At 37.2% G+C, this 25,463-nt stretch overlaps 1 protein-coding gene across 18 annotated transcripts in view; it reads left to right on the top strand.

Annotated features, from left to right (window-relative positions):
• LOC108711084 (glutamate receptor-interacting protein 1) overlaps nt 1–25,463 on the top strand; it is a 184,403-nt gene that overhangs the window by 112,402 nt on the left and 46,538 nt on the right. For all 18 annotated transcript variants that reach the window (XM_041586328.1, XM_041586327.1, XM_041586331.1 and 15 more), the window contains exons 5-7: nt 9,508–9,591; nt 10,842–10,917; nt 13,384–13,529. In XM_041586328.1, coding sequence (XP_041442262.1) covers nt 9,508–9,591; nt 10,842–10,917; nt 13,384–13,529 — 306 coding nt within the window. The remainder of the gene's footprint in view (nt 1–9,507; nt 9,592–10,841; nt 10,918–13,383; nt 13,530–25,463) is intronic.

Here is a 25,463-nt window from a genome sequence, read left to right as displayed (position 1 = left end):
AGAACTGATGCCTCAACTGCAGCTTCCAGCAAGCAACTTCATCACTTGTCAAACTACTTCTGAGCACCTCTAACCTCATTAAATGGCTTTATTAAGCAGATAGCCTTATTTGCCTGTTTGAGCAAAAACACAGGACCCCATCTAGTCCATCACCAAACATGTATTTGCATAGAATAGGAGAGTTTGTAACCATCTCCCATTAAGCAGCTGTACATGACTTTCTCTGACTCTGTACTAGTCATTTTTGCTATTGTTAGCCGGTTGGGTATGTTGAAAGCTTTAGGTAGTCTAGAGCTCTCTGTTGCTCCTTCAGTGTCAACCAGGCTTGAGATACAGTAGATCTCAATTTAAGACTTATCTAATCTAAAAGTTTCTTAATAAAATTGAATCTATTGCCCTTGGCAAAAATAAAAATGAATCGGTTGGGGCAGGCAAATGACATCAGGGATGGAACAGTGGGAGCGTATTCATGTGGGGCATTCATGCCATGTGTGGGCTGGAGGCTGGTATTGGCCAGATTTTTGTTTGGGTTTCACAATTCTAAACAGAACAACAAGACAGACTGAATAGATTGGTTCAAAAACAAGCCAGGTAGCAACCCTATTCACGTTTCATGTTTTTTTAGTTACCCATCTTTGTAGATAAAAATTCAAAAACCTGAAGCATGCAATATTCCAGCAAAGTTATTTTCACCCTCACATACCTACTATCTTCTTTTGGCACCCAGCGATTTCAGCCAGTGGGGGTGGGGGGTGGGGGGGTGGTCACAGATCCCTGTCAGCAGTGGGGTCGGGGGGCCTGCAGGTCCCAGCAAGCAGGGAGTTGTGGGAGCTTGCAAATCCCAGGCATCAGGGCATCAAGGCAGCGGTCCTGGGTTGGTGCCTGCCTGCCCAGTCCAACCAGGCTGAAAACCTGTTATCCCAAAAAACAGCAAAGCCACTTCCTATTGTGCCCCTAGAGTCACAATAAACAGATAATTTTCCTTTTGTGACTGATTTGCTTTTACTTTGTAATAATTAGGCCAATGGCACATAGGTTGGCTGCTCCACTCATGTCTATTCACCAGCAGACGAGGTGAACCACTTCTTTCCGCTACCTGAATGATTGTGCAAGCACACACACAGCGGATCTTGGTGTGGAAACACTAATGCATGTATTTTTGCGCTGAAATCCATTCTTTGCGTGCATTGATTGACCAATCCCCTGCCTGTCAGCACACACACACATTAAGGTGACAAAAAGCAATAGTGTATATATACGCCAGTAGAGTAACCACGTGCCTTGTAATTAAGCAAATACTAAAACATGCTGATGGCAAGCACTGGATTTTTAGTTGTTGTTTAAATATTTGAATGGCTTTAAGGCACATTAGAGAGAGACCCATTGTCCAGAAGAACTCAGAATAATAGATTCCATAGCTCTAGTAATTTTTGGTCTTACTTAAAGATGTCTTGATGTTTAATTTAATTCCTCTCTTAAGTCATTATACTACAATGCCCTTTGCTCTACTCTTTCAGCTAATTAATGTCCTTAGAGCTACTGGTGACCAACAGAGAATCATCTTATTAACTTATCTTATATTCATAAGAATATTAAACTCAGCACACAGATGTCAAGAAGTAAAAGGTTCTATGTTGCTGGTGGATAATTAAATTGTGAAGTATAGTAACGGGGTTAAAGCGCAGCTCCAGGCACATTTTATTTAATGTAGTTCTGAACAGAACATCCTGGGCAACTACATTGGTTAGTCTACTAAATTCAGGCATTTGCTTTGCAGCATTCTATTTCTACTCATCCCTGGCATGTGCAGAAAGGCTAAAAATTACATACTAAATGGCGAACTCGTCATTACTGGAAAGCAGCAGAATGCCATGGGCCATAGGCCTCAATCAGGAATTTGCTTTGACATTTTAAGTAAGACTCACCAGTGTTGACAGATAAATAAGGAATGAGCCCTCTATGTACTAAGATATAAAGTAAAGAAAGTTATGATAATATAAAAGGCTCTTCTGCCATTTTTTAATAATAACATTAAAATATGCACCCAAGTGCCAGACCTGGGACATACTATCTATTGCTCGAGAACAACACTGAGCTGTTCTTTGAGGATGCTGGGAGTTGTACTTTTACAAGAATTTTCTCTGACCTACAGGCAGGGCTGCCATCAGAAATCACTGGGCCCCCTGGGCTGCGCCCACCGTAAGCCCCACCCACAAGCCCGCCTTCCCCACCCCCTACCACACAGAAAAAAAAAAAATTGGTGGATAGGGTCTCCACATGTTAATATAAAAACATTTGTGGTCAGGGCCCTCCATAAAAAAACCATTTGGGTCAGGGCCCCCCATTAAAAAATATTGGTGGCTAGGACCCCACACGGTAAACAAAAATTGGTGTCCACGTTATAAAAATATTGGTGGCCAGGGCCCCCCTTAAACATCCATGTAACAAAAATTGTTTAGAAAAAAGTTTCGAAAAAAATTGGTGCCCAGCCCCCCCCCCACACAACAGGTAAGTGAGTGCAATTAAGTAAGTGCAGCGTGGCTGGGCCCCCTTACCCTCTGGGCCCCCTACAACTCTCCCCCCTGTCCCCCCCTGATGGCGGCCCTGCCTACAGGTATTCCAGGTTGCTAACAACTGTGCTTTTGTTCGTCCCCTTTATTTGATTGACATGTTATTTTACATACATGAGGATCTTTGTATTTTTAGAAATAAGCGATAATTGCCCAGGAAGCACTGCAGAAAAACAAAAGCTTTTTTAACAGCTTCATATTTAATCAATTAAAGACCTTTGATACATTTATATGCCAAGTATGAAAGGCCACCTAAAATTCTTTGAATTTTACGTTTTCAACTTAGTAAATGAGAGCAATTAAAGAAATGTTAGATATTCATTGTTGGGCTTAAAGCTATTACAAATGGCTTTCTTGTTCAGCCAGCTAATTAAATTATTCCTATATATGTCTTAGGTCCTATTTAATGTGCTGTGGTATGTTAAAAGTGATAGCAAATGTGCTTTTACTAGACTTTGCCTCCTGGCGCATTGCAAGTGCTGCTGATATCCATTGTTACCTTTAAAAAATATCCAGGCTGTAACAGAAATGTGGTATACGGTATTACAAATACAGTAATAGTCCTGTAAAAAAGTAATTGATGTATTGATGTTATTAGGAGAAAAATAAATGAGAAAATTGGATCTGGTGAAATAAAAAATAAAATAAAAAATATCTTGGATATTGCAAAGAGGTTAGAAGATACATATCTAAACTGTAATTATATTCTAAAGTGTCAAAGCTATGAGGATAAAATTCAGCTTTCTAGGTCAAGAGAGAAAGAAGTATCCCAAGGCTGAAGCACTTCATAAAGGAAAAATTGATTATTCATCAACTTCAAAAAGGAAAAAATACTTAAAACCTGACTATAAGCCAGAGCGTGTCTGAGCAGCTTGCCATTCAGACATCAGTATGCTTATCATCAGTGCAGACAAAGAATGAAGTATTGCTGGGGAACAACAACCCCCAAACAGTGCTGGAAGTACAAGCAGCTCTGAAGGAACAATAAAGTGCAAGGGGAACAGTGAGGGCAAGACTATTGTTGGAAACAGCAAAGTGTAACTGAGTTTGCAATGCTGGGTAGGTATGAGAGTGAGAATTGTTGGAAACTAGTAGGCAATGCTGATGTGAGGATGAAAGAAGTTTTGACCAACACATTTGATGCCCTGTGTCATACATTATAACTGGTCTTAATACTAACAGTAAGGAGCCTCTATGTCCGCCTGTGACTCAGTTTTGTAGTACAATCAAGTGTCACAAGAAAGAGGGAGAAATTGCCTTAACCGCTCTTGTACAACTTGTAATATTTGTATGAAACATTGAATGAATTATTTTCTTGATTCTCACTGATCATTTTACTTGGATATTTCATAGTTTATCACTATATTTATTGTTAAGGAGCCTATGCAAATTTCATAAATATATTTATATTTTTTTGTTAGCTATGAAGTTCAGTTGATATTCTCACAGCTTAACAAATTCTTCTGACCAATGTGCAACAGATCAAGTAGATATTGGCACAGTACACTTGTATTTGAAAGTTATTTGATTTCTTTCTTCTACAGCAGGCCTGCATGCCTCCAGAAACCTCTAAATCCCAGAGCTTCTCATTCTCTTCTATAAAGCGTGGTCCTGCATTCTGTTTCACTCACTTTCCAATCTTAGTTGAAGCAATAGGATTAATCTGGTCATATTCAAAGCCTCCCTTATTGATTCAAGATGGTCTCCAGCTTTGACACAGTTGCACATTTCCATGGTGTAAATAGGAGATTGGCCCCTGGCAGAAAGGGGAGAAGAGGGAGTAGATAAGAAGTGATAAAAAGTTGAGTGTAAGGAGATGGAAATATATATATGGGTCTGGCCACACGGGCAGATTCTGGGAGATTAGTCGCCAGGAGACAAATCTTCTCTTCTTCGCAGCGACTTATCTCCCCGATCTGCCTTCCCTTGCCTTGCCGTGCAAAATGTAAATCGCCTGGTGCAGGCACACGGAATCCAAAGTCGCCCGTAATTGCTCCTTGTGCCTGCCCCAGGTGATTTACATTAGCCGGCGGAAGGCAGATCGCGAAGAAGAGGAGAATCTGCACGTGTGGCCAGACCCTTAGGCAGCTGGATCAACAGCAGGAAACAGTCCTCATATGAATGTAAGCAATCCAACCATTTCGAAGGCAAAAAATCATGACTATTATCAGTTGAAAGAAAAGTGTAGAAAAGCTTTTCAGGAAACCTACTTCTCTCTGTTTTAGATGCATTTGTTGCAAGAACATGAACATATGTAAATTGTTCATTCAAAATATTCTGGAAACAGCTGGTCAGTTCAAAGAATCATTGGCTATTATAAGTGCAAATGTTAAATCTATAAATCCCTATGTACTGTGTGTGTGTGTGTGTATATATATATATATATATATATATATATATTATATATATAATTTTTTTTATTTTTTTTGTACATTACCACAATGAGTTTTAAATGAAACAACACAGATGCAGTTGAACTGCAGGCTTTCAGCTTTAATTCAGTGGGTTGAACAAAAAGATTGCATAAAAATGTGAGGAACTAAAGCCTTTTTTTAACACAATCACTTCATTTCAGGGGCTCAAAACTAATTTAATATATTAAAAAACTGAAAATATTATGTTAATTTCTAATACAGTACTTGGTTGAAAAACCTTTGCTGGCAATGACAGCCTGAAGTCTTGAACTCATGATCATCACCAGATTCTGGGTTTCCTCCTTTTTAATGCTCTGCCAGGCCTTTACTGCAGCGGCTTTCAGTTGCTGTTTGTTTGTGGCCTTTCTGTCTGAAGTTTAGTCTTCAACAAGTGAAATGCAGCTCAATTGGGTTCAGATCAGGTGACTGACTTGGCCATTCAAGAATATTCCACTTCTTTGCTTTAATAAACTCCTGGGTTGCTTTGGCTTTATGTTTTGGGTCATTATGAAACACCTCCCAATCAATTTGACTGCATTTAGCTGGATTTGAGCAGACAGTGTCTCTGAACACCTCAGAATTCATTTGGCTGCTTCTGTCCTGTGTCACATCATGGATAAACACTAGTGTCCCAGTGCCGCTGTTAGCCATGCACGCCCAAGCCATCACACTGCCTCCACCATGTTTTACAGATGATGTAGTATGCTTTGGATCATGAGCTGTTCCACGCCTACTCCATACTTTTTTTCTTGCCATCATTCTGGTAGAGGTTGATCTTGGTTTCAGCTGGCTGTTTTAGATGTTTTTTTTTTTTTTTAGCAAAGTCCAATCTAGCGTTTCTATACTTGAGGCTTATGAGTGGCTTATACCTTTCAGTGTACCCTCTGTATTTACTTTCATGCAATCTTCTCTTTATGGTAGACTTGGATAACGATACGCCTACCGCCTGGAGAGTGTTGTTCACTTGTTTGGCTGTTGTGAAGGGGTTTCTCTTCACCATGAAAATGATGATGCAATCATCCACCTCTGTTGTCTTCCACGGACGTCCAGGTGTTTTTGCGTTGCCGAGTTCACCAGTGCGTTCTTTCTTTAACAGGATGTACCAAACTAGATTTTGCCACTCCTAATATTGTAGCAATTTCTCGGATGGGTTTTTTCTGTTTTTGCAGCTGCATGGAGAGTTCCTTTGACCGCATGTTGTTTGTTGACAGCAAAATCTTCCACATACAAGCAGCCCCCCCCCCCCCCGCCACATCAACTCCAGGGCTTTTATCTGCTTCATTGATAATAACATAACAAAGGAATTGCCCACACCTGCCCATGAAATAGCCTTTGAGTCAATGGTCCAATTACTTTTGAGCCCCTGAAATGAAGTGATTGTGTTAAAAAGGCTTTAGTTCCTCACATTTTTATGCAATCTTTTTGTTCAACCCACTGAATTAAAGCTGAAAGTCTGCAGTTCAACTGCATCTGAGTGGTTTCTTTTAAAATTTATTGTGGTAATGTACAGAACCAAAATTAGAAAAAAAGTTGTCTCTGTCCAAATATTTATGGGCCTAACTGTATGTGTTTTAAGCCCACTTGAGTCCCAGTGCATTTCAGACTATAAAACTGGGTCAGGCAGGTGACTTGTTTCTACACCTGTGTAACATGACTTTGTGTATTACTTCAGAGCCATTTGACACTGCACATTCTCACTGTGTGGCATTGCAGCTGCGAACCTAAATGAGTCCAATTAATCTTTGAAGACGTAACCATAAACTACTGCTGAGAATTAAAATCCTTCACTACTATGTTTATAAAGATGTTTCCCATACAAATACAGTGATCCTTCTGTACACTGCCTGTTATCCTAAAGAGGGTGGTATATTTAAACAGGGTTATATATTATTTAATAATTTAGTAATAATGGCTCCATCCTGCCTGCACTATATAGAGAGCTTGACAAACCAGGATGAGGAATTCCTGATAAAATTCTGCCATTTGTATAAGAAATAAATAAATACATTTGCAAATATTCCTTTTATGCAAGCCGCCTCCTTTTCAAGCAACACTAAATTGTCTAATCCAGGAGAGATATTTGTTTTTCCAAAGCTGTGCACCTTTCATTTTCGGTTACCTCCAACTGGGAGATGAATTAATATCACCCATTAAAGAGCATTTCAAGCTGTCAAAGCATTTCTAGCATGAAGAAAAGCTCTGACTGAACCTTGGTTTTGTTGTTCTCTATTACAATCAGAAACGTGAGATTTGTATTTGATGGCATCACCCTGTTTTATACACCATTCCTACATATCATATACCAGCACAGCTTCAGACTGGGGCACTAGTGGCCAACAGGGGCTGAGAGTTCAAGGGCGGGTCCTCATTCAGGGTCCTCCTCCCGACGTCCGCACATCCCGCCCACCCACCGTCACACGTGCATTCCTTATTGCATACTTTTTGCCTCCTTCCTCTTCATTTACTCTGACGGTGAGGCCTGGACAAAGGAGTAGGTCTGGGTTGATGGGACCCACCAGGATTTTTCCCATGTCCCGCCGACCCAATCTGACCCTGCAACATCCCTCAAAATTGCATGATACAGATTCTATACAAGAACAGATACCCCAGATACCCCCACAGGCTATTTGTTCACATCAACTATAAGATGGAAAAAGAAGGAATCATGCATAAGAATAGATTAAAAACAAATCACTAAAAGAAGTATGAAACTGAATGGAGAAGGTACATACTGTAAAGGAGATTTTGGTAATGTGCAAAATAACATGGGAACAAGGAATAGGAGCAACTCTTTTTGAATAAATGGTATCCCCAGAAGTAAATGTGGCACTAATAAATAATTACTCTATTTTATTAAAGATGTAATGAGACCATCAATTTTTAGTTTGGCCAAATGCTGAATCATAATTATGTAATTCTTAAAGGAACAGTAACACCAAAAAATGTAAGTGTGGAGCAATGGTGGAAATTGAAAAACTACTATATGGCACAGATAACTAATGGATAACAGATAACACCATTAGACAGACAGAGCTTATTTGCTATCTGCTGTGTAACTTGAGCTTTTTCTACTTTGAATGGCTGCCACCATTGCTACACAGCAGCTTATTTATATAAACAATAGTAGTGTTTCTTAAGCAAACACAGCAGTTTTACCAGTGCAGGGCAACACTGTATTATATTTTCATTACTTTAAAACACTTTTATTTTTTGACGTTACTGTTCCTTTAACACAATTTAAACCTCTAAATTTCAAATTCAGCTTAAATTCAAAATTCTAATTTAACTACAATCAATAAAAACTGCATCATCTGGAAAAGAAATGATTGCCTTTCCTTGCTGAGCACGGCAATGTCCTATGATATTGGATTTTGTTTGGCTGTTTACTAAGGACTGGGTTAAATCTGAAAAGGCTGGCTCTCCTGAAAAAGTTTTGATTTGGCGAATCCCTAGCACTTTATAAACATCTCCATGTGCATTAAAATCTTGCAGTGATGTTGCCATAGCAATACTGTGGTGGTTTATAAAAACTGCGGGCATGTCAGCCTCATCCCTTTGCATAACTGGCATCCTTTATCAGTATCATACTATCACTGTTTAAACCACTGCACATTCCCCTACCACCATTCCCTCCTTTAAATGGATGATATTCCTTCTCTGCAATGAGTACAGTCATTCAGTTGTTTAAAATTTGATGCAAAATGGGGTTGGTTCTCATTAGTGCACATAATGGTTAATGAACGTCCAATAATGGCATTTAAGTTTAGTGTTATGAGTTCTTCCCACTTTGCCTGGTGTCATTATACCCAGTTGGCAGCTATCGTTCAAAATCAATGTTTTGTTCTAAGCAAGAGATCATTCAATTACTCCCTTTAAGGTACATTTATCTTCCCATTATGAGTTTTTAATTAAAATCATTTCCTTTTTCTTTGACATTGTCACTGATTATAGAAACTATACCTATAGAATTAATGCATTGTAGTTTGTTCAGACATGATCCATCCAGAAAACAATCTTTTCCAGCGCAGGGCAACACAACATTATATTTAAATCAAAATTAAAATCTTTTAATAAATGCTTATGATTCAAAAGACTGTAAGGCTCATGTACTAGTACCAGATGCTAATGTGTCCATGTTTGGTTATTATTCCAGTATTAATTTGCAATAAACATTGCACTTGTGCTTAGTGCTAGTGTAGAGCAGTCACAGAGTACAACTCTGCACTTATCTTACTATATTTACATTGGTGCAGCAGAAACTGTAAAGTCTGTATCTTTAATTCTCAATTCTTTTGTACACAGGAAAACTGAAAATACTGAAATATTAGTGATTTAGATTTGTAGAGCACTCTCTTTGAAAATGGCACCACTAACGTTCCTCAACTGCCACCAATTATTACAGTGTGGCAGCTTCCCATGTGCTATTAACAATACCTAACCCTGTGTTATGAACAATTATTGAATTATGTTTCTATTCATTCTATTAATATATATTTATGCTGTCTGTGTGTTTTTGCCCTTAGCGATACAAGGATCGGGGGTGATCTTTAAAACTGTGGAAGTGACTGTTCATAAAGAGGGAAACACATTTGGATTTGTAATTCGAGGTGAGTTACCTGTTATGAATAACATTCTTTACAAAACTATAATATACAGATATTGTTTTTATTTTCTCTAAATAGGCAGTGTTAACGGTATGCAGTGAGTTCCAAAACAGGAGAGACCAGCCAGGTTTAATCTTAATTTCCATGAAAAATTGCTTCTGACCTGTAGCTATGTTTTTGGAAAGTAGAAAATCTACTAAATGGTTACTAATAGACTAAGTTATAGATGTGTTGCATAGTGTTAAGCTGCCATTACTTTGGTTAGCAGAAAAAAACTTGCCTGGAGGTGATCTGGTTCTATGTGTAGATTTTCAGATTTTTACACTTGCCTGGTCCCTTGAACTTGTACAGGTATGAGACCTGTTATGCAGAATGCTCAGGACCTGGGGTTTTCCCACATAAGGGATCTTTCCATAATTTAGCTCTCCATACCTCATTTATATACTCACTCCTGCACTGTCCCTTCTGGCTATGTTGAAGATGGGTGGGTCCCCATGCCTCACACCACACATCCCAACGCCTCCTGTTTACTTTCTGCATTGGAGCTAAATGTTAAACAGGGCATGTGGATTGCAGGTAGTAGAGTGCTAAAATTGGGATCCTATGAGGATCATGGGTCTTTATCATGTCTCCTTTAACCAGGGGATCTGCTCCTGACCCCTGGTCAGAGCCACAGTAATAATAATGCAGCATATTTCTGAAAATATTGTTGGATCAACCTTAGGTAACTCAAAATCTCACCATTTATTAACCTCCAATCTGGGCTTTTAGAAGTATAAGAGATCCAGCTGTCATCTCCAAAAAACTCATTCTCATTGTACTACAGGCTGCCCCCACTTCCCTGTCCCCTAGGAGGACAGACTTCTTTTTGGCAAACTTTCTGTAAATATCTTTAATATTTAATGCTTTTTATTAAAGTCAGACAGGATATTGGAATTTACATTTTCATAGAAACCTGTTGATGAGGACAGTAGTTTTTATATTTTCCACAGTACATCTTGCATGGGATAAACATGATTTGTTACATGCTGGGTGACGTTATATCCTTGTTATGACCTTTACAGGCTTGTAATGATTGCAATAATCACTCATAATCTTTGATTGTAAGGTGGCAGCTGAAGGTTTACTGGTTAGAGAGAAGTCCAAGGAAGATTTGTGTAGAGCAGCTATGGCTGATGTATGTCCACTTCTAGAGCACTGAGGGGAATGTTTGTGCTTGGAGCCATACACTGATTTTGTATCAATGTTTGCAGGAGGAGCACATGAGGACAGAAATAAATCTCGACCCATTGTAATAACTTGCGTTAGACCCGGAGGACCAGCTGACAGGTACAATACATCTTTCTGCAGCAATACAGATGGATCTGGGATATTCTGGCACACGGGCAGATAAGCTATGCATCAAATCTTCTAAGCAGATATAATGAATGTAAAGATTCTCTGTATGTATTAAAAGAAGCTCGGCCAAAATCATCTGCAGAAAATGCCTATTGCTTGATGTGCTCTGCCATCTCCCCTGCCTCCGTTACTAGCTATTATTATTGCTTTAAACAATGCCAATGTATTGCCAGATGTAATGCACTAGAGGAGACATATGACAACAATTGTTACCATTATTAAAAGCCACAAAGGCAGTGCTGAGATGGTTGAGTTTACCAGCCTAATGAAATAAATATAAAAAAAGGCTAGTTTCTGAAAAGCACCCTCCCACGTAGAGCCGCAAAGGTTCTTCTTTCCCCTTGGGAGCATGTAAATGTTCTGCAACATGTTTAGTATTCTGTCTAGGTTGCACATTAATGAGAATCTTAATCTCAGGGTTTTTTTTTAGCAATATTACATATTTTTTACAATTTAAAAATATAAATTTCTCTGGGTGTCTTTCCTGTAACTAACTATATTACACATACAATATGGACTTTTGTAAGAATCACTGTAGTATTTTACCATAAAACTGTAAAATTTAGGCTAAATCTAACCTCCAGCTCTTTCTCAGCTCCAACTCCCAGCATTCTCCAACTGCCCTTGATTGTTATGGTTATTATGACAGTCTCAGCCTGAACACCATGCAACGACTATCCACGTGTTATTGTTTAATAGCCAACATTTCCTTATTCTGACTACTCAACAGCATTCCTGATTTGGTTGTTTTGTTTCCATTAACAGATTGGGATTACTGTGTGTCAGAAATCACTATTATTAACAAGGTTCAGGGCTCTTACATTAAAGGGACACTTCACATTCACAAAACCTCATTCAGTCAGAAAATTATATAACCCTGATTCTTTATTGAGCACCAGAACCCATTATTCGTTGGGCTGTGATTTTGGTCTGCTTTAGCCCTGAAGATAAAGTGATATCAGCAAACATCAGGTCATAGGGATGGTACTGTAACACAGTTTTGGGCTGTACAGGTTAATCACCAGCTAGGACACTAGAGCATGAGTTACACGTGACTCTAACACTTCAGACTAGGGCCTTTGCGAAATGGAGGATTAAAGGTGTGGTGTAGTGTAACTACAACTCCCACAGGCTACTGTGAAATAAAACAGGAAAAGAATGGGCGCCAGGAGGTTCTTGCAGTCAAACAGAATAAAACTTTTATTTGTCAGAGACAAATGATCGACAGGGTTGTACTTACAAAGCCACAGAGGCCTCAGCAGAAAAACATGACTGGGTACTGGTCCCTCTGGGGCAGGGATCCCCAACCTTTAGAACCTGTGAGCAAAATTCAGAAGTAAAAGGAGTTGGGAGCAACACTAGCATGACAAATGTTCCTGGAAAGCTAAATAAGGGCTGTGTTTGGCCATTTAGTAGCCCCTAGGTGGATTATCAACCTGTTTGGCAGTGCACCTGGTTTTTGTGCAGCCAAAACTTGCGTCCAAGCCTGGAATTTAAAAATAAGCACCTGTTTTGAGGCCACTGGGCACCTGTTTTGAGGCCACTGGGAACAACATCCAAGGGTTGGAGAGCATCATGTTGCTCACAAGCTACTGGTTGGGGATCACTGCTCTAGGGTACATGGCTTTACTGGGCCTTGTTGCACCCAGGCTCCCTAGAACATCCAGCTGGGTCAGCCAAAGAGGAAGATCCACCCCTTGTCTCTCAATATACCAAAGTGTGACAGGGTGTGGTCACAGTGCCTCCTGGCCAATAATACAACTATGCAAATTACATCTAGCTACATGAGCATCTGCCCAGCAACTAGGAAGATCAGGAAGTGTATGGAATTAAAGCCATAGGGACACATTAACCCTATGAGTCCCTACAGTACTATTGCACCAATCATAGTTTGTCAATATTACTTTAAATTCTGCATTGCAGGTATATGCATACAGCACAGTGCAGTAGAATGGGAAAAGCTATGTACATTACCATTGACATTCCTGTGGCCCTCTTGCTAATATAGAACAGCTGAGGGTTCCTTGGGGCACTTGCTGTTAATTGAGTTACGGGTTGCAAACCATCATTTATATAATACCCAAGTTTAATCTGTTTTTCATGCTGTCCAGTTTACCATATAATAAAGCCATGGAACCAAAACACAAGCCTGTAGTGGATTGCTTGGTCATTATTCAATAATAGGCAGTTATTCTCCCATCACTGATTTGCAGATTGATGTCATTTCTTTTCCTCTGTGACCTCGTGCTCACTAACTGTCAAGGTAAATGTTAAGAATAAAGACAAGTGGGATTGATGTCAAGAGCCATGCAAGTGAATCATTTTGTGTAAGTGGTTATTATCTCTAAACCACATTACGTTAAATTAATAAAGATTGTTTCCTTCATCCCTTTTCAGAGAGGGCACAATCAAGCCAGGGGACAGGCTCCTAAGCGTTGATGGGATTCGGCTGCATGGAACCACACACGCAGAAGCCATGAGTATTCTAAAGCAGTGCGGACAGGAGGCAACGCTGCTGATAGAATATGACGTCTCTGTAATGGGTAAGCTAGACTGATGACTTCCAGCTTTTAATGGTACGATGGGTACTTGCACACAATGTGACCTCAACGCCTTCTCATCTCAGTCATTTCTATGGGTAATCAAAATGCTCTACAGTTGATTATACACTGTGACCATCCAGAATAGCTTTCCATGGTGCACTAATTTAAAGTAGTTTTGATGAAATGAAGGTAAAAAAAAAATATCAGTTGCTATATATCTGTTTTTCAAAATAAACATATGGCATGTTATTTAAAATCACCTAATTAGGTTTTATATGAATACATTGTTGAAAACAGCAGCCATTATAAAACCACATCTATGCTGTTCTTAATGTGCTGTTCCTAATTACGAATACCAAGGACAAAAAACCATTACAGGTAATAACAGGCACATAATTACATACCATTCAAATAAGTACCTCTCTTTTATATAACTTGCAACTTACTTGCCATTTCAACTTAGATAATATGAATTTACTTTTGCTGATAATCCTGGTACTTTTACCTAGTTTTGGGGAAGGTCTGGATACTACAATTTATAATCAAACCTGGAAAATATTGTCTATAACTTCTTTGACTAATCCTTTTTTTAGTTGCTTTGGTTCTGTTATTTCTAAGTAGGGACAGGTTTTAGTGCTCATTTACTAGCATAGGTGCTAAATAACACAAGTGCAGTTGCCACTAGCAACCAGTTAGAAATTAGATTGGAGCAGTACATAGCAAAAATGAAGCAAAGATTTTATTGGTTACAATAGGTAACTGAACTGGTTAGCACCAATGTTTATAAATGAGACCCTATGTCCCCAGAGTCTAGGATATGCCTCTAAACCAATGTTTCACTTCTTTTTGCATAGAGGGGGAATTTATTTTCCATACATCTTTGATGGGCAGATTATATTAAAATTATGTTATTATACAAATATATTTGTGGAGCCCATGAGCAGCCTGGGAGCATGTACAATATAATTAATATTTGGGTATATGGGAACACATTACCACCATAAGTACTGTGTTTTATATGTGCTTGTGATGTTTGTTTAATGTGTATTTTCCCTAGAGTTTTGGAGCTGATATTAACATATACCTGATTGGCTATAAACACAGTTAAAACATTATTTTTAATCGGAGGCTTGTTGTAACTCCTGTTAAAGCGTATTGCATGTATATGAGCTTATGCATTTTCATTTAAAGTGTTCAAGATGACAACCACATGTTCACATGCCTTTTTGCATGCAGCCTTACTCACATGGGAAAAATGTTAAGCTTAGATGCCAACATGCAAACACCTTTCTGACATGTGAAATGCCTTAAAGCAACAAACAGAAGCAGTAGTAAGTAGTTTGCAGTAGTAATTAGTCTGTCTTACTCTCCTTTAAAGGAAAAGGAAAGGTAGAATCTTTGAGGGTTCCACTTAAAGGGTATTTTTGTAATTTGGACTGCTAAAAATCATTTAAACATTAACTAAACCCAATAGAATTGGAATCAAGTACAAGCTGTTTTTTTTATTACAGATGAAAAAGAAATAATAAAGAGAATATTTAATTAAAGTGAACTCTATAGGACCTTTCTGGATAACAGGTTTTTGCATAATGGGTTTCAGCCCTGTATTTCGCAGTGATGATATACTCTGATTATATGTGTAGTACCTTTCGTGAAAAGTAACAGGCTAGTGTTGATTAAGGCTGAAATAGGTATATATCTCCACATTGCAGACTAATCTCTACCTCTTCAGAACAATATGTACTTTGTGACCATGCAAATTTGATGTAGTGCTGAGACTGCTGGGAGACTTGGATGGTTGGCCCCGCTGCTGCCATATTATAAACAAGCTGCTATGTGCAACCATCCACAGAAAGGACAATATTTAATTCCAAATGTGTCCTTGGGACACCTGCAGTTTATATCGGCACTGCACCCCAAGACCTTTGTCTTTGTAATGCTTTTTTGAGACAATTACAATTTCAAGTTCTATTTCCATGCAAATGGCAAACTATGTGACTCAGTCTTCCAAATATGAAAATTGCTTTAGTCTGTTTTCAAGTTTTGTTTTTGATTTTGGCGAGCTGATGCTTTGCAGCTAGTGTGGGTTTCTCTTTAGAGTATTAAGTCTGTTCTAGTTCATTTTCTCTTAAAGGGGCTCTTCAATTTATGATTGACATTTTGGAAGATGCATTGGATTATTAGGCAATATGAAAAGTCTTTTTTTTTTTGTAATGATTGAATTGTTTAAGTTTTTGTCTGCAGTTTAGCATTTAAATGATCAGCTTGCTTGGGTTTCAGTGGCCTTAGTGACCACATTTGTTATCACCAAATGGCAAATATGAATAGGCCTGAACATTGTTGTTTTTTTTAAGCAATATTATTATCTTTTATCCTCTCCATAGTCCATGTGGCAATGTAGCTTCCAGCCTTAGGTCCCTACCATGCATTCACCCACACATATACTATGGCCTAATTCAGAAAGATAAGTAGTAATTAATAATAATGAAAATAAAAATGAAGCTCCGAACCTTAAAGCTAGAAAAAGGCATCGGATTTGCAGCTTTTCAGAGATTAACCCGTATGGCTATGAATCCCTCTTTAATGTTGCTAGTCTCTTAGGCAGCATGTGTCTCAGTAGATTGCTGGCTTAGCTTTTTAACATAATGCATATTGTAATTCAATATTTTAATACAGAACTGATTATTTGTTTAAAATTCATGATGAGTGAGCTTCCATTGCTGATGTCAACCTTTTAAAATGGAAAAAAAGATATTTTTGCTAGTAATTGCTATAAATGAACACACTTGTCAGTCAGAAGTCTCCTAAGAGAACTGCTTTGTGTTTATTGAGTGCACACATTCATCATATGGGAGATAACGGTAATTTATACGGATGGTTCATTTCAATAAATTCTTACATGGCCATATACAAGGATAAAAGGCAAGTTCTTTTCTAGAAGTCAACTCAAGGTGACTTTACATTTTAATGTACAAAATAGGGGTGTGGAAGCACTCTAAAGGCTAAGTAATAGTATATTTAAGTATAATGGAAGTGCTAGTTTTAATGCACATTCCCTGGGCCCCTGTCTCAAAAGTAAGTTTACAAAACAGGGGTTTTTAGTTACAAAGTTACATTTTAGGCAGGGAGGCACATTATTTGGTTTGTAAATAAGATTAATATATCTTTCTCTTTATGAGTATTTGTGTGTATCATAACTGATATGCTCCAATGCCCTTTTTAAATGCATACCACTGAATATATCCATTTTCAACCTGACCTGCCATTTAGTTATGAGACACCTGTTTTTCACATATAGTATTAACAAATCGGATAAGCCTGGGGTTTTTGTTATTTTTCAAATACTTGGCTTCCTAATTTGCCTTTCTTCAAAACTGTTGTGCTGTCTGGTTGCTAGGGTCTGTATCCCTAGGAAATGTATATTATTGCTATTCTTTTCACTTTATTTATTACTCATCTTACAGTGCATTATTGAAGCCACTTCATTGTTTCTCTGGCCAGAGACATTTGGAAGCCAAATAGCTGTGTAAATGCCAAGCTAGAAGCAGCACAACAAAAAGTTAACTCAAAACTATGAGCTAACACATATGAAACAGTGCATTAGGATTCCCTTGTCTACATCGTACTGAAAGTTAATTTTAAAATGATGACCATTTACCCCCCCCCCCTTACCTTTATTGGATAGGCTTTCTTCTTGGCCTCTAGAGGACATATGGTGTGAAGAAGGCCATTTATGCCCAACTGGACCAGTTTAACCTAAACAGAGGAGGGGAAGGGAGGAAAAGTTTGCTTTCAATTTCCATCCAAAGAGACGATCAAAATAAAGATTTTATAAATATAATGAAAATTTACATTGTATTGCTTGTAACAATAAAGAAAGAGAGGAAGCAGAGAGAATAATTCATTGGAAGAAAAATAGCTTTCTTCTTAATGCTAGAGTAAATGCTAGTAATTGTTTTATTACGTATTTTGATTTTCATTTTGATTTGATCATTTCTAGATTAGGTATAGGGATAGGTTCATCTCAATATCTTAGCAATGAGTGCTCTAGCTGTTTGTAACATATATATATATATATATATATATATATATATATATATATATATATATATATATATATATATATACCACTATTGGATTTTGTTAGCTTGCATTTATCAACATTGAACCTCATTTTCCAGTTTGCTGCCCAGTTTTCCAACTTAGACAAATCACTCTGCAAAGTGGCAGCATCCTTAGTGGAACCTATAGTTCTGCACAATTTAGTATCATCTGCAAAAATAGAAACAGTACTTTCAATGCCCACCTCCAGGTCATTAATAAACAAGTTGAAAAGCAAGGGACCTAGTACAGAGCCCTGCGGTACTTCACTAACAACACTGGTCCAATTAGACCAGTACTGGAACTTTAAACTTATTACTACTAAATACTATATATCATGACCTGGCTGAATGGAAACATTCATTGCAAAGAAAAGGCTTGAGAATTTCTTATATAGCTTTGCTGCAAGCCATAGAACGGCTGAAAAATGGGAAGTATTCAAAAGGGTAACCCTATAAAAGTGTTTTAGGACAATGCTGGGATGTGATACAGTGGTCATCAATTCAGTGCAATCTAACTTTTGGGCACCCCTTTGCTAATGCCTAGTTGGTAGCCCAGTATCTGACGTTAGGTATGACAGCTGTCAATTCATAGCTCCTCTATTGTTTGACTGTCAAAACAATTATTAGCCATCAAAGTTTCAGTTGACCAGCGGGTACGTAAGAAGCAATATGAATCAGCATGTGTCATAAAGTTAACAATGTGTTAAGTATAATCTTGGCTAACTACTGGCACATAAAAAACAAATTTTGTATTGAGGTGACCTTTAAATTTCAAACATTTTGAGAATGATATATATAAAAAGCTGGGAATGGTACTGAAAAGGTTCTAGGTCACAGCAAAAATATAGATAATTATACACTAGTTAGCTGTTTTGAAACAAACAAAAAACAGGTTTGCATGTACCTGCAGCACATCGCTCTATATTGTCCAGTCTTTATGGCAAGGATGACAGTTAAATGATGCCTTTACTTAATTCATAGAATAGTAGCAGGTGTTTTTTTTTTATAATGATGGATATATAAATGTGATTTAAATGTGAAAAGTGAAGGAGGCCTAATTAAAAGCAAAATACCTGTGAAATGTTTAAAATATATTTTCTGTGCTCACCAATTTTCAGCATGTCCTGCTTAATGTCATGACCCTGTAGTTTTAATGAGTATGCGGAAATAAATCTGAGCTGCAGACTGCCTCAAATAACATCGGAGGAAACAACTGTCCATATCATGTTTACAGGCTGATTAGTATTGGGGCAGGATGATTAATAATGCATTCTTTACAGCAAATTGGTTGGCTCCCTTCATTGTGTTGTTATAACCTTTCTTTGTGTCTTTGAAGAGTGTATGTTCTTGAGAGAAAAAAAATCCCTCTTCAGCACAACTGGATTTATAAAAATAGCATTCATCATATGGGGAGATATGGTTACAAACATCATGTTCCTGTGGGCTGGGTTTATTAAATAGCTGTGGTGTGTGCTCGGATGGGGTCTTCCGTAACGTGGTTGAATGATTAGATCTCTGCCAACTGTGCAATTAATATAGATATATAAACAATAGAACCCCAATTTTATGCTTTAGTTTTTGTATTGGAAAAGCATAGTATATTTACCCTTACCAATTAATCTGGCTATTTGCCCAGGGTCCCAAATGTCTTTCTTGCAGACAGCATGTTTGATCCCAGGAAGGTTCAGCCTAGAATGTCTGGATTATTCTGGCACCACACATACAATAGGCAGATGTTTAACAACAAAATCAAGTCACAGATAAAACAGGAGAGAGCAAAGAGGGACAATTTAAGACTAGGGGATAAGATAGAAGCATATTGATATTATGTACCAAATTGGGCAATTTCATTTATTGGCAAACACATCACTTTTTAAGTGTGCACCAACCAAGCTGTACTGACCAAAGCCAATTTCTTGGGCAACCAATCAGAATGGTTTTCTAGAAACATTGCCACCTAAGAGAGATCACTAATATAATCTACTTGTTATTCTAAATTCACTATTGAGAAACATGGCAAGAATACCAAGAGATCTGTAAATTATATTATAAAATCCTTATGTTTTACTACCTTTATGAAATAAAATTGTCTAAAAGACAGCCAGTGGTCTTGATATGCATATTACAGAGCATATTTACCTTTCTCTACACTTTTTGCTTAGCATAATAGGAAGATGTTGCAGTGCTTATAATTACCATGCTTCAGTTGTACTGCATATGTATTACTGTGCAAATGCCTAATGTAAATATGTCACAGAGGAGTTTTCCGTTGGTACATTGCTCGTGCAAACAAGGTTCATGTATTTGGTTTTATACAGCCTTTTCTTACATTATGGAAAATACATTTCTCAGCTGGAATTCACCAATACATGGTGAATATCGCTTGAAATCCTTCATCAAAATAGTTCTTTAAATGAGAAAATGTATTTTTTGATTAAAAAGAGAATTTGGTCCATCCATATTATAATGAACTAAAGAATAGGAGGAAGGAAGGAGACTATTACACAAGCACCTGAGCTTGTCTATCAAATATGTTTAAGCAAAGTTTATATACTTTCCAGGTCACTTGGGTTTATTTGTTGATTTGAGTGGACAGTGCAGCATTTCTGCGGTTGGGAAGAGCTCACTTTATCAAGGCAAGTGTTATTCTCACACAAGGTCACCTCTTCATTCTATGTCTTTATGTTAAATTTGCAAGGCAAAAAGTCAGTTTACTGCAGTATACAACTAGAGCAATTGCAAAACAGATCTTATCAAAGCAATTCAAGGACACAACAGTAAGTGGAAGCTGGGATGTTCCTGATCATTATTTTATGCTGTGAATATAGCACATTTTCCATGTGCATTTCAGTAATACATTGTAAAAATACGGATAAAGAAAGCAGAGGCAATTTCTTGTTCAAAGTGGATGTCAGGAGATGAAAAGCAGCACTGTGCTCTTTAATTTATTATTACCAGCCACCCTTCTGCATATAGCAGATTTTGGGTGGATCAGGTTCATGACCTCCAAAGGATGCTGGGATGCATAATAGTTTTTTCTTGTGAATAACTGCACTTGGTGGGTCAGCCTGGTAGAATTCAGGTAGGAACTTTGTGATCTCTTCATTGCATACCTTACCTCAGCTGACTTTTATGTTAAAAGGACACTCCGCCATATGAAAGCAATGAAAAATGACTTTATTACATATCAAGCATTAAAAACAGTAACCCGAGCCCCAAGCAAAGGGGTCTTTATCAGGGAAACATAAAAAATACAATATGTAATACAGTCATTTTTGATATGCTTGAGTGCCCTGTTCTCCTTTCTTTATGGTTCCAATGCTATGGGGACTTACAGTGAGCATCCAGTACTTTGAACATTTTTATGGAGTGTCAACCTAAGACACAAGTCTTACTTTTATTCTGAGAGTGCTCATATATACCATTTAGTATTTTTAGTTTTCATGCCTGTTTCATAAATAGATAATAAATAGAAGTGTGATGGTATAATTTACAATGTGTATAAAACATACAGTATCTTCTCATCACTTTGTATTTACTGTATATAGGCAGGGGCTGCCATGTTTTAAGCCAAGTTCAAGCCTTCTGTTAGAAGTGATAACGTCTTGTGATTTATTTATGACTAGATAGTGTTGCTATATCATTTCTGAGTTGGTCTCAATTTTAAGACACAAAATACTGAATCTCTTTGCTCTGAATCTTGCATTGTGAATATTTTTTCTTTTACCATCCTTTGGAATATATCTCACCTCCAGAATAACACAGTGATCTCTAGTACAATTTCACTTCAAGGGGCAATATACTTCTAACGTGAGTGCAATAAATAGGTTTTGTGCTGAACCTTATTTTGCCTATTGTGTCGTGAGTGTAGGCAATTTAAACAAATATACAAATTATTATTAACAGATTTAATGATTCTTGGTACCCTGCTTATTCTTCTCCAAAAAATCTCCTGGTCCAAAAATAGTTAATTTTCTCACATTAAATGAGCGAACTTTGATTTTAAGTTTTCCCGCATTTTACATTTTTTATTTGTGGTCCCACCAATTTATTATGCATTTCAATGGGTGTATTTCCCTGATTTTAAGTAATGTTTGCCCAGATTTTACATTACAATTGTGTCCTGATGTTCCCAAAAACTGCTATATTTCCTCTATGAATGTTATTATTTGTTAAAAAAAGAGGTTTAAAATACTAAACAGATGTATATGTTGCCATGGTTCTGCCTGTAAATGGTCAATTCCAACTAGTTTGCCCCTTATACAGTCCTGCACCAATCACTTATTGCTTTAGGTTGTGTGTGTGACTGACAGGAAGGCCTTGCACATGCCCCCCAAAATGTAACATTAACACTGCAATGTTTAACCCTTGTTATTAACACAGTAAATATTGTATCTCGAAGTAAAACTGACTCCTATGCTTATATCCTGTCAGTACTTGAAGAAAAAGTTACTTTAACACATTTCCCGGATTTTACATTTTCCAGGACTTTACATAATTTTTATCTGGTTCCCTTAAAAATGTAAAATCGGGGTTCTACTGTATTGCTATTTAAACTTTCAGCAAAAACTGCAATTCCTTTTCTATTCTTTGTTTATAAACAACATTGTAATACATCTGAACCATACTTGCATTTCCACAGATCTCCATGGAATTGGTACTCCTACAGACCCAAGGTGCAAAAGGGAATTCCCATTGCATTCTCTAACTTTGAATATAATAATTGCCATCATGTAATAGAATAGATAAGAGTATACAATAAAATATATCCTCTTCAAAATAAATCTATGATGTTTACATGATATCCAATTATTTATTCAGACTTGGATTGTTGGTGCTGCTGTTCTGAGCTCTTGATACAGCATCTGTGTTGATTGCTGAATTCATCTGTTCCTGCTGCAGGAGAAGCAAATCCATTAACCGGATCATACAGTAAGCCAGCACATACACACCACCAGCATTCAGTAGCGACGTATCGTAGAACATGCATGAGACTCACAAACACTACCTAGTTGAAACGTGAAATCTGACATTATTGAGGTCCCCTAGCTTATACATGAGGTGTGTCAGGTACCTGCATGTATAGTACATGACAAACTCATCATCATCATTTTATTTATATAGCGCTGTCAAGATACGCAGTGCTTAAACTGTATACAATAACCTGGATTATACATGCCATGGGGCATAAAGGGCACATGCATGTTCAGAACTACTAGGGACACATTGAGGTTAAATAACTGAAGATTATGACTTCGGAAGTCTCTATTTAAACAACTAGTATATGGGGATCTGTTTACCATTACTGTTAGGTGTGGAAACACTGTAATGTTACTATAATATCACAAATAATGCTGGAATATTGTTTCCTGTCGCAGTGCCTCATTCTCAGGAGTCTTCTAAAAAAAACAGTGCCCATAATATGAACTGTTTGCTCCATTTGATTCGGTGCATTACATAATCCAGATAGTCTGAGATTAGATCCTCTGTATACATACATACCTAACCATCATTACTGAAATACTATATTTGTAACAACACAACTGTCCTTTATTTCTTTGCTTGACAGTTTTTCCTTAGTTTTGTCTCTTTAATTATGTAAAGGCTGAACTGGCTTCAGTAAATCAAATGAAGTTCCCTTCCACTTTGCTCAGCCATGTCTGTTTCTGACAACATTCAACCTGAAACAGCTCATAAAATATTTACAGAACCAAAGTATCACTGGGAAACAAGTGTCTTGCAAAATATATTGGCCCCAGACACCAGATCAAAATCTCTCTTTAAGGAAAAAATACTGCATGAGCTGAAGCTCATTTAGTTGGGCTGTATAAAAAAAAAAAAAAGATCCAAAATGTACTCTGTAAATACAAGTGTTAGCTTATTCATTTTGAGTGGCAAAAAATAGTTTTGTGATTTCTGTGCTTGCAAAATTTTGTGCTGACAAAATACATTTGTGGTTAAAATAATTTGCTTTGTACTGACATTTTGTTTTGCAAGTTTTTTTCCATGGGTAGAATTTATTATTGTAAACAAAATATATTCTGACTATAAAATGTTGTGTTCTGAATTAATTTTGTTTGGACACAATTCATTTTGTAACCACAAAAGTAATGTTGACAACAAAATTACAATGCATGAAGTTTGAGTTTACACAATTTGTATTTTAAAATGTAGCAAGTACAATACAAATATCTCCCCATTTCTTCTACTCCCTGGGCTCTAAACTTCAGATACAATTACAGTCTCAGTGTTGCTAAGGGAAAATGAGGCGTTCCCAATAAATTCTGAGGTAACGTGTTTAAAGGGGCGGTTCACCTTTAAGTTAACTGATAGTATGCTATGGAATGGCTAAATCTAAGCAACTTTTCAATTGGTCTTCATTATTTACAAATAGTTTTTTTTTATTGTTTGCTTCTTATTCTGATACTTTACAGCTTCCAAATGGGGGATTACTGACTCTATTTAAAAAATCTAAACGATTTATTGTTATTGCTACTTTCAACTACTCATCTTTCTTTTCAGGCCCTCTCTTATTTATATTCCAGTCTCTTATTCAACTCAATGCATGGTTGCTAGGGTAATTTGGACCTAGAACTGCTAAATAACACAAACCCACAAATAATAAAATAATGAGTTTATAATACTAATAAAATAATAATACATAATTTTTTCACCTTGTTTTGCCGCAGAAATGACGCCAATAGATTGTACGGTGTTGCATGTCAAAAAAAATTACGCCCGTCAAAAATGTTTTGACGCCCATAGACTTTAATTGGCGTCAGCGATATTTCACCGGCCGCGAATTTTTGGCGAAACAAAACGGGTCAAATTTGCCCAAGCCTAAATGTAATATAATATAATATAATAGATATAGAAACCCTGAATATTGAATATTTTGCATGGGCTTTGATGCCCAGTGAAAGAAAAAGCTTAACAATGTCCATATAACTTAATTCTTATGCAAGATATCAAAACTCAAAAAACATCAGACTAGTAAAAGATGGATAAAAACCCTTAGGTTGCTGGTAGCTGTAGTTCTGAATCAGCTGCTCCTAAGCTGCTCATGATAGATTGCCTTTTCTTGTGTTACTTTTCTTTATCGGAGGTTATTGCCCTAACGAAGGAAAAAATTGGGTGGTCACAGAATTGCTTCTTGCAAGTGAGCGACGAGCAGATCTGCTTGTTAACTCTGTGTGGAAAGTGACTCCGTTCCTGTAGCTGGAATCTAGCATAGTCGGGTTTAGAAATTAACATGTTAATATAAAAAGGGATTAATGTTTCACAAGCAATTAAGAGTTCAATGAATCAGTGTGGCTTGTAAGCCCCTTAGTCATGGTGTAAATGTTGCAATGAATAACGTGTCCTAGCACATGAATAATTGATATCTGATTCATTTTTGTGTGTCTATATTTTGCCCTGGTGTTCTCTGGGATCCATATCACACCAGGATTTTTTTCATTCACACCCAGCCTTGACAGCACTTGCTCATCAGCTTCTGCTAATGCAAACATCACATAACCCAGGACTATAAATAATAATGTGTTGCTTATTCTCCCCTATGCACTTTATTTTGCATATAGGAAACCACTTAGAATAAGAGGAGTAGGTGAGGCTGTGAATAGAAATACAAGTAGTACCAAAACAAATCTTTTTGTTTGAAATCCTGCTTGTTTAATTTGAAAACAATAAAAACAGTTAAACAAAACAAATCTTTATTGAAAGCTAGCCTTATTTTCAGTCAATGTCATAGTTGCTAAGCTCATGTTCCTTAGGAACCCAAAGAAGGTTTATTTTCCAGATTGAAAAGAAAACCTTTTTTTTAAAAAGGAAA

This window comes from Xenopus laevis, chromosome 3L (genome assembly GCF_017654675.1).
Source record: "Xenopus laevis strain J_2021 chromosome 3L, Xenopus_laevis_v10.1, whole genome shotgun sequence".
NCBI lineage: Eukaryota > Metazoa > Chordata > Amphibia > Anura > Pipidae > Xenopus > Xenopus laevis.
Note: the sequence above shows the minus strand (reverse complement) of the source record. Positions and strands in the feature narration are given on the sequence as shown.